At 35.1% G+C, this 13,876-nt stretch overlaps 1 protein-coding gene across 5 annotated transcripts in view; it reads left to right on the top strand.

Annotated features, from left to right (window-relative positions):
• The window catches only part of LOC106874159 (serine/threonine-protein phosphatase 2A 55 kDa regulatory subunit B alpha isoform), a 66,743-nt gene extending 56,388 nt beyond the window's left edge, over positions 1 to 10,355 (top strand). For 3 of the 5 annotated variants that reach the window (XM_089339560.1, XM_089339561.1, XM_089339564.1), the window contains 6 exons: positions 878 to 1,003; positions 1,878 to 2,043; positions 5,409 to 5,699; positions 6,676 to 6,840; positions 8,287 to 8,548; positions 9,664 to 10,355. In XM_089339560.1, coding sequence (XP_089195686.1) covers positions 878 to 1,003; positions 1,878 to 2,043; positions 5,409 to 5,699; positions 6,676 to 6,840; positions 8,287 to 8,548; positions 9,664 to 9,940 — 1,287 coding nt within the window. In that variant the 3' untranslated portion in view covers positions 9,941 to 10,355. The remainder of the gene's footprint in view (positions 1 to 877; positions 1,004 to 1,877; positions 2,044 to 5,408; positions 5,700 to 6,675; positions 6,841 to 8,286; positions 8,549 to 9,663) is intronic. The other 2 variants (XM_089339562.1, XM_089339563.1) reach the window with 1 other exon arrangement.
• Positions 10,356 to 13,876: the final 3,521 nt, after the last annotated feature.

Raw genomic sequence — 13,876 nt, 5'->3', positions numbered from 1 at the left:
AACTGGCTGCCAGAACCTTTTGCTGCATGTGGCACATGAATCTATTTGTGTGTGTGTGTGTGTATAAATTTCGCTCTTTCTCTCCTCTCTCGCATAGGCACATAAACACATTTTTGTATGTGTATATATGTATGTATATCTATATGTATGTATGTATGTATGTGTATGCAAGTGTTTATGTATATGAAATATCCATGTGCATGTCTGTACACACGTGTACATAAATGCACTGTACCCTACTCACTGTGTGTTTCACAATTTCACTGAATCATTTCCGATAATTCACGTGCATGCAATTCCGCTATTTCACGCTCATGCTAAAATAATAACAAAAAGAAAAAAGAAAGAAAAAAAAGAGGGAAATATCTAATAAACCTAAAAAGACTTGACGATATTTTATTTACCCTATTCTTACTAATCTGATGTGGCACGGTAGATTCACAGTTCTTTTGACCCAGCTTCACTTCACACACACACCTTATTATTCCTGTAGATTTACAGGCAGAATTGTTAATTACTCTGACAAAATGATAGCAGCAATCTTTTCCAATCTTCTCCTTCCTTCTCTCTTATTTTGTTACCCTTTTTTCCTTTCCATTTTTTTTTTTTTAACTTAAATATATTCTCTCCCACCCTACCATGTCCAACACCTTCAACTATCACCGGTTTCTTTTCAATGTTTAATTTAAAAAAAGAAAACTTTTTTTATCCACTTCTTCCCTAATTTATATTTTCTCTTGTTTTTTTTTTTTTTTTTTTTCAATGAATTTTATTTTTAAAAACAATTTAAGTAAAATTTAAATAAACCTAAAGAATTTGCCAAAGTAAATTGCAAAAAAGAATCAAAAAAACACCCACCTCCCATATTTTATCATAGATTGATGCTATCAACTCAGACTCCATGATTGCAGAATCGGAACCTGGAACTGCCTCCCTCATGCCTGACAATGTGGACAAGGATAATGAGTCCCTGCCAACTTTGAATTTAGCGTGCTCGCAGAACGTGAGTCCCAGAATTTAGTATTCCAGATGTTTCTTATTCTTATTCTTCTTACCCCTTCATGTTTTTTTTGTTGTTGTTAAAATTTTTAAAAAAATAATTCTTTTTTTAAACTTACACTTTTTTAAATCTAATAATCTTTAGGTTCTTCTAAAACCTGGCTTTTATTTTTTAAAAAAGTTTTTTTAACAAAATCACAACAAAATTGTTTTTGATCATTTGTTCATCTTTCTCTTTTTCTCCCCTCTCGCTATTGAACAATCTCATCATTATTGGTTTATATCATTAACACCCTCACGCTAACTCTTTCTCAATATTCACTTTATATACATATTGGTATTAAAACATCTCTTCCAATGAAAGAGTGCAGACTTACCATTTCAATCCACTTTCTATCTCTCTCCCCCCTATATGTAGAGAATTCTTAGAATGTAGATTATATGAGACAGGTTTTTTTTTCTAACAAATTATCAGTTCAGTTCTATATTTATAACATACACACAATTAGAGAAAATTAGGAGCTGTAATAGCCTGTCATTTAGGTTTTTCCTTTCACTTCTTTCTGTTTTTTATAAGGATTTTTTTTTAGCAGAAAAAGACTAAAAAAAAAAAAGAAATTTTTTATTTTTAAAGTTTCTGTTAATATTTCTGATTCCAGAGTTTTGTCAGTATGGTTGAATATTTTTGGCCACAGTTGTTTTGTTTTTTCTTTTTGTTTTTGTTTCCAAATGAGCTAAAATATTTTTCTTCAAAAGCAAAAAGTGGAAAGAAAAAAAACAAACTAACAAGCAAACAAAACACACCCAATGCAAGAAACAGTATTGTTTTACCAATATATATTGTAATTGTATCTTGTTTATTGTCGTTGGTGTTTCAGAGTCAGTTAGCTGTACCAGTCCGCGGTGAATATAATGTGTATAGTACTTTCCAAAGCCATGAACCTGAGTTCGACTATCTGAAAAGTCTTGAGATAGAAGAGAAAATTAACAAAATCAAATGGCTTAGGAGAACCAACCCAGCCCACTTTTTACTTTCTACTAATGGTAAGTCTTTGAATTCTTAGTTGCAGTTCTCTTTTCTCATCAACTTTTCACTACTGACATTGTTAAATGTGGGGGTGGCCATGTGGTTAAGACACCTGATTAAATTAAGAAAACACATGATTAATTTGAAATAATGTGAATAAATAAACAATACTTTTGACAGAATATCATGCTGAACAGCGTTATATTCAGAATAACAGGCAAAGACCCACTTAGTTTCATTGGTGTTATTGGCAGAGACACAGTAACATGGAAATGAAGATCTATCAAAACTAACTGAGGATAGAGATTTCCTGGCACAGAATTGTGAGACCTATCTCTCTGTGGCAGCTGCTTAAAGAATAATGTGTGTGTGTGTGTGTATATATATATACTGTGTGACTGGCCCTTGTGCCGGGGGTACGTAATAGCACCCACTACACTCTCGGAGTAGTTGGCGTTAGGAAGGGCATCTAGCTGTAGAAACTCTGCCAGATCAGATTGGAGCCTGGTGCAGCCTTCTGGCTTGCCAGTCCTCAGTCAAATCGTCCGACCCATGCTAGCATGGAAAGTGGAGTGCTCTGCATTTTAAATTGATGTAATGATTGCATTGTTCAATTAAATGGAGTTGCATGAAACGATCGTACTGCATTACCTCTGGATATCCTTGTTGCTTATTTTGATTTTACACATATATAGATATATATAGATAGATAGAATAATTGTCTTGGACAATATGCCAACAGTTTAAAATCAGGACAGAAAACAAATGAAGAGCATAAAGTGGTAAGAGCAGTTTGTTCCAAAATCTGTATCTGACATACGTACATGCATAGGATAACAATAAAATACAGGAAATTGATCAAATATCAATATCAGTGACTGAGACATTTTATACTCCACCGCTCCCACGTGCCCTTAGCCATGCTAGGGTGGTACTTTTAGTGGCGGCATTTTATGGCTGGATGTCCTTCTTGATGATATATTTATTTATTTTAAAAATTGAGATACATTCCAAATTATCCATATTAAGAAATTTAGATTGCTAGAAAATACTGTCTTTTCCTACTTCACCAATCCATCTGAAACCACTTCTTAGAAATGCTTAATTTAAATGTTCCTATTGAGATTAAGATGTTCCATCATAATTTTATGGAAGGGCTTTTTTATTAAACATAACTAAAATGTTATTTTATTAAGTGCCTTCAGATTCTTGATAATTATCAAAATTAACCCTTTTTGTCACCGTCTTTCATTATTATTGTCATTCAACATCCAATGTAATTTCTTAACTATTTGGTTGTGGCTGTGCGATGAAAGCTTAGCAAAGTAGATTTAGTTCATCATTTAAATATAACAGCAAAAATTAATCACCGGTGATTGGAAATATATCAACACACACACACATATATATATATCTATCTTCTGATGATTATTGCAATTGGTTGATCAATGGAACTAATCTGTTCATCATTGTTGTTGTTGTCTTTGCTGTTGCCACCACCACCATCATCATCATTTAACATCCATCTTCCTTACTGATATTGGGTTGGATGGTTTAACAGGAACTGGCAATTCGGAGGACTGCACCAAGCTCCAAAATCCTGTTTTGGCGTGGTTGCTATGGCTGGATGTCCTTCCTAATTCCAATCAGTTTTCAGAGTGGCCTGTTCAAAGCACCCCTACTCTTAGACATAATCCTTACTCAAAATCAACGTGACACAGTGTGTGTGTATGTATGTTGGGGATGGACTGGCATTTTAAGTTACAGGCGACTTCTTTGTTTGAATGGCTTCCGCACAATTTCTGGATGCCCAATTTCACCCATGAGATTTGGATTGTCCCCAGGTTATGGTAGAAGTCCTTTGCTTATGCTGCCAAGCAAAGGGATTGAATCTGGGACCACTTCATTACAAGAGCCCCCACCCACACACACACACTGTCTACAAAGATTGTAGTAAAAATGTTGGCGGGGAAAAAAATCACAGTATAAAAATGCATCCTTATTGATTTAAGCATAATTTGGCAAAATTAAGACTATTCATTAATTATTTAATAATTAGTTACTAATTTTCTCTTAACAAAATCAAGCAAAACTTTCTCGACACCTTCTGTGTGTGTATAAAACACACACACCAACAGAGAGGGGTACATGAGAGAGAGAATGTTTGATTCTACTGTTTATCTACTTTTTAAGCCTGTGTATTTAATTTGAAGTAATGTTTTGTTGGGGATAAATTAACATTCTAGATTATGTTTAGTTGAGGAAATTCATTATCTAACTGCTCTTTATTTTAACTCAGTTTATTGTTATTAAGCCAAGACTGCTACTTCCTGTCTGATTTCTTCCTTTCAGAATTCTGGCTCCACTTAAATGACTGTTGGTGCAACACACACACACACACATACACACTTACCCAGACACACATGGACATATCCATAAGCATGTATTAAGTTCGTTTTGTAGTTGTGTATGTAGTTTCTGGTTTGATCTTGCTGTACAGCACCTTAGAGTGTCTTCTGTCATAACTCCTGCTTAACCATTTCTTGGCCTATTGAATTTGGTTGGCAGAAATTGTGTAAAAGCCAGTCACATATACATATTGTTTGAACCCACTTATACATGTTTGCATGGGTCAGAGACAGAATTTTGTTGAGATAACTTTTCTCTGCGACACTAGCAGCTCAATCGCATCGTCCTCTATGACTTCTTCAAATCCTACATCCTTTGCAAGTGTCACAATATCGATGATATAAAGAAATAATAATATGCCCTGATGCAGCACCAGGCACTGTCTTTCATGGCTTCTGATTTAAATTGATTGGGAGTGTTGTTAGGTACATGTTTATCTTGATGTAAAAGATAGGCTACAACAAATATTCTGCTCAATGCTACAGATTTGCTTGTCAGTTGTTTGACTTTGTCCAGTTGAGCATGTCCCTTAATGACTGACAATATGTGCTGCTCTGATCACAAGCAGAAGTAGTGGGGGGAGCATTATAGCCATGTGTTGAAAGGAATTCTTTGGGGTTTAAATAATTCACCTCTGGAAACATGGATGTTTTGTTCAACATCCTTAAACAACCCTTATTCAGGGACCTTTTAGGTGGGATGGACTACTCAACCAGAAGAAAATTCTAACTGGGCCCCACCTGCAAGGTCATATGCTGTTCATCTTGATAGGAGATCACCATGTCGTGCACATGTGGTTGTGATGCATGTGCCTGGTGTACCCTTATCAGACGAGTAGTCATGATGGGTATATTGGGCTTCGTATATTTCTGCCCCAGTGTCCCTTTGGTGGCATGCACTGCTCTCTCACTCAATAATAATAATAATAATAATAATAATAATAATGATAATAATGATGTTGTTTTTGTTTCAGATAAGACAATAAAATTGTGGAAGGTGACAGAACGCGATAAGCGACCGGAAGGTTACAACCTGAAAGATGAAGGTGGTCTGTCTCGGGACTCCACCAACATCACAGCTTTACGTGTCCCAGTATTCAAACCCATGGAGCTGTTAGTGGAGGCGAGTCCGCGGCGTATTTTTGCTAATGCTCACACTTATCACATCAATTCCATTTCTGTCAACAGTGATCAGGAGACTTATTTATCAGCTGATGACCTGAGGATCAATTTATGGCATTTAGAAGTTACTGATCAAAGTTTCAGTATCCTTTATTATGTTATTGTTATATTGTTATAAATACTCTTGGCAGAATTCTGCTTTCAGCACAGCACCCCATGTAATCATCATCATCATCATCATCGTTTAACGTCCGCTTTCCATGCTAGCATGGGTTGAACGATTTGACTGAGGACTGGTGAACCAGATGGCTACACCAGGCTCCAATCTGATTTGGCAGAGTTTCTACAGCTGGATGCCCTTCCTAACGCCAACCACTCAGAGAGTGTAGTGGGTGCGTTTACGTGCCGCCGGCACAAAGGCCAGTCAGGCAGTACTGGCAACGGCCACGCTCAAAATGGTGTCTTTTATGTGCCACCCGCACCTAATCTCTGGTAAATTTTCTGTTTCTTTTTGTTTTGGAATTTTCAGGAAATTTTTTTGCAAATTTGTGTTCTGCACACAAGAATTCATACGACTTTGTGTGGTGGAAAAGGATCATAGTTTAAAATATGAACAGTCTGAATGTTTTTGCTCAAACCCCACTAACAAGCCATTTTAGCAGTTTAGCAAAGAAAACGATAGAATAAGAACCAGGCTTTAACCTTCAGCATTTAAACTGGCCATATCCGGCCAGAATATGCTACCTGTTTTATGTTCAAAACAGCCAGATCCAGCCCATCACACCTACTCTTCAATGCCATTCTTAAAATATACAATCACATTATCAAAATTTTGAAGCTACAAGTTAATGCATGATAAATTAAAAACAATGTGAATGAAAATGTTTGAATTCATAATCTGAATGCTAAAGTTGTTAAATGAATAAATAAATAAAATACTGGTGCTGAATTCTTTGACCAAACAGATTTAGTTAATTCTGTGAGAGCAGACAGCAACCGGTTGTGTTATTTTTTGTTTTATATGTGTTTTCTCTTTCTGAATATTAAATGAAATATCGACATAAAAAAGAAAATCTATTTCAACAACAACAACAAAAAGCGTCCTTAACAAATGCTCAGATATTGTTGATATCAAACCTGCTAATATGGAGGAGTTGACAGAAGTTATAACTGCAGCTGAATTCCACCCAACAGAATGCAGTCTATTTGTATATAGCAGTAGTAAAGGAACTATCAGATTATGTGATATGAGGGCACAAGCCTTGTGTGACCGACATGCAAAACGTATGTGTCTCTGCTTATTTTTCTTTCATTATTCACAGCCCCCCCTCCCTCCCCCGCATTCTATGTTTTGTTTGTTGTAGTCCCACCACTATCATATGTACATTGTTTCTGAGTCCCTGGACATTTACTGTGTCCAGTGTACAAATATATTAGGCAGTAAGTCTGACATGTAACGCCACAGCTATCTTGGTTTGTAGGCTCAACTCTTTAGCATTTAAACTGACCAGATCCAGGCTCTCACACATAACCTACAATTATTCTACATTAATCAATCACATCATCGAAATCTCAAGGATACGAGATAATGCCTGATTAATTCAAAACAATGCTAATAAATAAGCATTACGTTTGATAGCATTTAAAGTGGCCATATCCGACCCAAATGTTCATTGTAAGGTAGATATAAGAGACCAGACAGATCTGGTCTCTACCTTACAATGTCATTCGAAAAGTAAACAACTATATCATTTGAAATTTTGAAGCTACAAGATTAATGCACGCTTAAATCAAAAGTGTGCATAAATAAAGCGTAATATTTAACAGAATAATCAAAGTAATCTCAATGCTAAAGGGTTAACGGGTTACTTGGTTTAACACCATCTTTGTTCTTGGGTTTTTTTTAGTTTGGGTTCAATTTAACACCAATGCTTAGTTCTTAGGGGATGGGCTCAACATGGGGCACCTTGTTTAACACTGAGTCCCTGGGTTGAAAGCTGAGCATGCTAACTGGTTTAACACCATATTGTTTTTTTTTTTTTGTGGGGTGGGGGTCTTCGGTACCTAGTTTAACTCTTTAGTATTCAAACCAGCCATATCCAGCCCAAATATTCTACCTGTGTTATGTTTAAAACTGGTCAGATCCAGCCTCTCGCACCTACCCTACAGTGTCATTCTGAAAGTAAACAATAACATCATTGAAACCCCCCAAACCATGAGATAATACCTGATTAATTCAAAGTAGTGTGAATAAATAAGCATTACATTTGGCAGAATGCCAAATCTGAATGTCAAAGGGTTAACACTACCCAGTTTAACATAGTACCTAGCGATCTAGTCTTTGGGTGGCAAATCTGAACATAGTCCTTTCGTTTAATACCAATACCAAGTCCTTTGATGATAAACTGAATATACTACCTACTTTAACAGTCCTTGGGTAGCAAGCTAAACCTGCTATCTGGCTTAACACAGCTATTTGGTCCTTGAATCATAGATCCAGCATCTCATCTACACCCATCCACCGCACCTCCACGGCTGTGGTTGCCTTTGCATGTGTTTATGATGTTGCATAAAGAACATACACTTCCCAGCAATTTCTCTTTTTTTTTTTTTTTTTTCAATTTTTTTCTTTTTTGTTTAAATATGCTCCAACATGTTTAAAAAAAAAAAAGAAATCAGCTCATTTATGTTAAACCTTTTTTTTTCTTTTCTTTTTCTGCTTATTTTCAGTATTTGAAGAACCAGAAGATCCAACAAACCGAAGCTTTTTCTCAGAAATCATCTCTAGTATATCAGATGTAAAGTTTAGTCATAATGGCCGATACATGATAACGAGAGATTATCTGTCTGTAAAAGTTTGGGATTTGCAGATGGATTCCCGGCCAATAGAAACTTATCAAGTGCACGAATACCTCCGCAATAAGCTTTGCTCACTATATGAAAATGACTGTATATTTGATAAATTTGAATGTGCTTGGAGTGGAGGTGACCGGTAAGTTTTTCTGTTATTTCTGGAAGTCTTTATTATTATTATTATTAAGTCATAAGGCGAAATGTCTAGCGATATTTCATCTTCTGCTATGTTCTGAGTTCAAATTCTGCCGAGGTTGACTTTGCCTTTCGTCCTTTCAGGCTCAATGAATTAAGTACCAGTTGCATACTGAAATCGATCTAATCAACTGGTCCCCTCCCCACCAAAACATTTTGGGCCTTGTGCCTATAGCAGAAAGAATTATTATTAATATTATCAAGGCATAAGGGGGGCAAGCTGGCAGAATTGTTAGCACACCGAGCAAAATGCTTAGTGGTATTTCATCTGCCAAGGTTGACTTTGCCTTTCATCCTTTTGGAGTTGATTAAATAAGTACCAGTCATACACTGGAGTCGATGTAATCGACTTAATCCCCTTCCCTCAAATTTGAGGCCTTGTGCTTCCAGTAGAAAGGATTATTATTATCAGGGCAGCAAGCTGGCAGAATCACTAGCATGCTGAGCAAAATGCTTACCGGCATCATCATCATCATCATCATCATCATCATCATCATCATCATCATCATCATCATCATCATCATCATCATCATCATCATCATCATTGAAATTAAGATGGCAAACTAGCAGGATTGTCAGCACGCTTTGTTTTTGGGTTCAAATTCAACTGAGGTTAACTTTCCCTTTCATCATCTCAGAATTGCAAAATCTTTGATCAAATCTTCAAAATTAATCTTGGGCAACACATCTGCATCTATACTTAGTAGAGATAAAGGCATCCCGAATATTATTTTAGCAAGTTTAAAGTGATTTCTTTTTGTGCTGTAAACCATTTACCATTTCTGTGCTGGCCCCCTCCTTCCCTTGATGCCCTAAGCATGTGCTTATTTTGCTTAATGGTTAATCCAGCACTGATCCTGGGGTCCTTTTTTTTTTCTCTCCCTAAAAACTCTTTAAGGCAGTGCTCCAGCATGGCTGCAGTCAAATGACTGAAACAAGCAAAAGAGTAAAGGAATAACTCAAATAAACTTCCTCCTGTGTTGACATGTTTTTACATAATATCTTGTTGGCTGTGTAAGGTATACATACTTTTTTCTTTTCTCTCTCTCTCTTCCACAGGTACATTATGACTGGTTCTTACAACAATTTCTTTCGCATGTTCGACAGAGAAACTAAACGTGATATAACATTAGAGGCTTGCCGTGAAAATATGAGAACAAGGACTATATTAAAACCTAGGAAAGTTTGTACTGGCAGCAAACGTAAGAAAGACGAAATAAGCGTCGACTGTTTAGACTTTAGCAAAAAGATTCTTCACACAGCCTGGCATCCTTTGGAAAACATTCTGGCTGTAGCTGCTACTAATAATTTGTATATTTTCCACAGTAAAGATTAGCAATTAGTGCTATTTTTTAGTAGGATTTTTTTTCCCTTTTTTTTTTCCTCTCCCTCTCTTTCTCTCTCTCTCTTTCCTTTGTCATAATTTTTTTCTCTTTCTCTATCTCTCTCTCTCTCTCCAAATTGAGACAATTTTGAACTGCCAAACCAGCCAGCAACTCGATTTTGTCTTTTTTTTCTGATTGATGAAATAGTGGAATTATTAAGGAGAAAAAAAAAAAGAAGAAAAAAACAAACCCCCCCCCCAAAAAAACCCCCAGAAAAGCACACACTCACATGTACACCAAAAAAAAATATGGTAAAAAAAAATGAAAAATGAAAGAAGAAAAAAGACAAAACAAAGGAAAAAAACCCCAGACAAAAACAAATTACAAAAAAAAAGGAACCCCTCCTCCAAAAAAAAAAGAAGAAAAGAATGAAATAAATAATGAAAGGAACCAACCCTCTCCTCCTCCCTACCCGAAACTGCTATAAGTTGTCCAGCAGAGAGAATATGTGTGTTTGGGGGAGGATTTAGTCTATCTTATTTCTTATTATATGCATCTTGTATGTATGTATGTCACAAAATAACTTATAATAATATATATATATATATATATATATATATATATATATATACATACAATGGTATATAGGTATACACATGTTTTCAAACTTTCTGTGAGGTGTGTATGTGTGGGCGAGAGAGTATGCTGTGTGTGTGTGTGTATGTGTGTGTTTGTTTGTTTGAAAGAGACTGAGGTATGTATGAGAGTGTATATGTTTATGTTTGTAAGTGCATAAATATATACACATATGTGAATTTGCATGTGTGTGTAGATATGCATATGTGTATATATATATATATATACATATATATATACACACATTTTTATGCATATATCTGAGTGTATGAGAAAGAAGGGAGGGTCTTAAATAGTTGTTTGTTCTCAGTGTATAACCAGTTATATATACATACATACATATGTGTGTATAGATAAACCTATATATGTATATACATATGTATTATATATATACATATGTATTTTATATATATGTATATATATATATATATATATATATATATATATATATATATATATATATATATATATATATATATATATATATATATATATATATATATATATATATATATATATATGAAGGCATACATATTGCTATAACAATCTCGCTGCTTTACAGATATGATGTGAAGTGTTAACTTCCTCTGACTTTTGTTGTTGGTCACTCTCATTCCTCTCCAAGCAGTATTAGCCACAAGTTTCTATTTCTCCCAGTAGGAAGTCGACCATCCGAGTTGTTCCTGATCTGTCAATTCGACCGAGTTGGCTCATTCAACCAAGTGCTAACCGCAACACAGCTTATATTCAATGAGGACAGTGCTACTACTACTACTATTACTACTACTACTACTATTATTACTACTGCAAGGATCTTAAAAAAAAAATTAAATAATTGGAGTTTTGTTTAAAGATAAAATTAATTTTAAAAAAATATAGGAGAGAAAGGGAAAATGTTACATTGTGTATTTGTGTGTGTGTATGTGTGTACTGCAATTATATATATTGCACAGTAGTGAGAATGTTTGTTTGTATTGTGTGTGCAGAGGGGGAGGTCTGCTGAAGTCAGTTGATTACATTGTCGTCTTGAGAGTTAATTACTGATCAGAAGAAAAACATGGGCCGCAGTAGAGGATGGAAAAAAAAATAAATAATACACCAGAAAAAAAATATAATAATAAAACCAAATTGAAAGAAAGAAAAAAAATATATCCCAATACAAATAAAACAGAAAACCCAACAATCTCTTATCAAATAGTCTTCATGTATGAAGTGGAGAATCGAATGAATTCTCCATTACGTCGCCTCTCAATATTTGCAATAATTTGAATCTTAAAATCTTTAAGAAAAAATAAATTACAAAGAAAAAAAAAAGCAAGCTTCGCTTATTTGAAAATTTTGTTAATTTGGCAGCAATAAAATAGTTTTTTTTTTTTTTTTCAACTTAACATTAATGATCCCATTTACTTAGTTCCTCGTTAACAGGGAATACAATTGTACTTGTTGGTGAGGTTGGTTGGTCTACTCTCTTAGCTTTTTCAGGTCTGCATTTCTGCTCCCCCGTCTCTCTCTCTCTCCCTTTCTATACATACAATTCTAGTTAATTTTTTTTTTTGCTTCCCAGTCGGCTCTGTATGATTACAAATAATGAATGTATGCACAAACGTGTGTGTGTTGTGTATGTGTGAAGTAAAGGTCTGTTAAAATGGAATAAAATATGTCATGTTCTGTTTGCACCATGCAATGAAATATCTTCTGGCCTATCAAGAAATATTCTAATTGCAACTTGAGAGCCATGTCATTTGAAATGAAACAGACCTGAAAAGAAAGTCTTTACCAAACCCCCAAATCACTAAAATTTCTCTTCAACTCTTCTTTGCCATATGCCATTTCCGTCTTGTTTCTCTGTTATTGAGCAACTCTGGCCTGGCTTGGCCTGGTCTTTGGTCCTTTCTGGTGGATTGAGTTCACTTGTGGATGGGCAGATCTGACCTGGCCTGGTCTGTGCTCTACAGAGAAACTACACCTCTGGTCATTCAAGGGCCTTGCAATAAGGTTCTCTGATCTTTAGCTGTTCTTTATGTCTTAAATATTCTTGGACAAAAAAAAAAAAAAAAAAAGCTCTTCATTTGATTTCCTCTAAAAAATGTCTTTATAAGAAATAAGTATTTAAGCCTTTTGCTCTTGTCCAAGTTACAATTAAGTAACTATGGCACTGTTGGCGAGGAAGGAAATAAAAGTTTCTTTCTCTTTTCTTTTTACCTCTCTCTCTTCCTTTCTTTGATTCTTTCTACTTTTCTTTCTTTCAGTTGTTACCCTAATCTTTGTTTTCAATTAATTGTTCTAAGTGGCATGGTCAGTTTTGGGTTGCAACCAGTAACCATTTACACCTGACCAGTGGCCACACACTGTTGTTCCTCTGAGGAACAGAAAGAACAAAAAATTGTTTCTATTAGTTTCAGGCAGTTTCATAGATTTCTAAATGATTGACCTAAGCCAAAAATTAGAACCCCCTTCCAAAAAAAATAAACAAAAAAGAGCAGAAGAGAGAGAGAGGGGTGGAGGCAGGAGTTTTTCTCTGCAAAAATCTTAAAATTTCACCCCTCCTCCCCAAATGTGTACGTGCGTTTTCAATATTCAGTCTACCTTGCTGTCTATGCTTCCATTATTCTTTTAAAATGATTTTCTAATAATAATGACAATAATAATAATAATTATTATTATTTCCCTTCTTTCTTGCTCTCCTTTACTTCTCTCTTTCACACATGTTCTTTCAGCTCAAATCTCCCTTCCTCTTCCCTTTATAATTATTTTTTTGTGGGGGGGGGGGGTGTTTTCTTTTAAAATTTTATTAGCTGCCCTTCCTGATACCATGGCAATTTTTTTTTTTTCTTTTTTTAATATATTCAAAAAGAAAAAAAAAATATTGCTAAAAATTGAATCAAAACCAAACCAGATTGTGCCATCTGATACACCCAATGTGTATTAGGGTGGCACTTTATAGGAAGACCCTTGCTTTTTTTTTTTTTTTTTAAAGTACTTTTTAAAAAAAAAAATGTGCAACAGCTCTAAAAATTAACCTTTTAACTTAACACCATGTGTTGTTGTTACTGTCAATATTGTTGTTGTTGGTGATTCCACTCCAGGGACATCACCACTGTTGTTGGTGCTGATCGGCGGCATGCTGCAGATAACCATTTATCTACCACCTGCCTCACTAAATTACTTATTTACCTACCTACCTACCTTACCTGCCAATCAACCAGCTGCCCACCCAACTCTAATCACACTGCTTGTTCCAGAATTCCGCTGTAAATCAAATACAGTCCAGATCAACCACAAATAAAATAATTTTTTTCCTAAGTCTCTTG

Source organism: Octopus bimaculoides, chromosome 22 (genome assembly GCF_046866305.1).
Source record: "Octopus bimaculoides isolate indiv1 chromosome 22, ASM4686630v1, whole genome shotgun sequence".
NCBI classification, from domain to species: domain Eukaryota; kingdom Metazoa; phylum Mollusca; class Cephalopoda; order Octopoda; family Octopodidae; genus Octopus; species Octopus bimaculoides.
The sequence above is the reverse complement of the archived record's forward strand: the minus strand, read 5'-3'. Positions and strand labels throughout refer to the sequence as shown.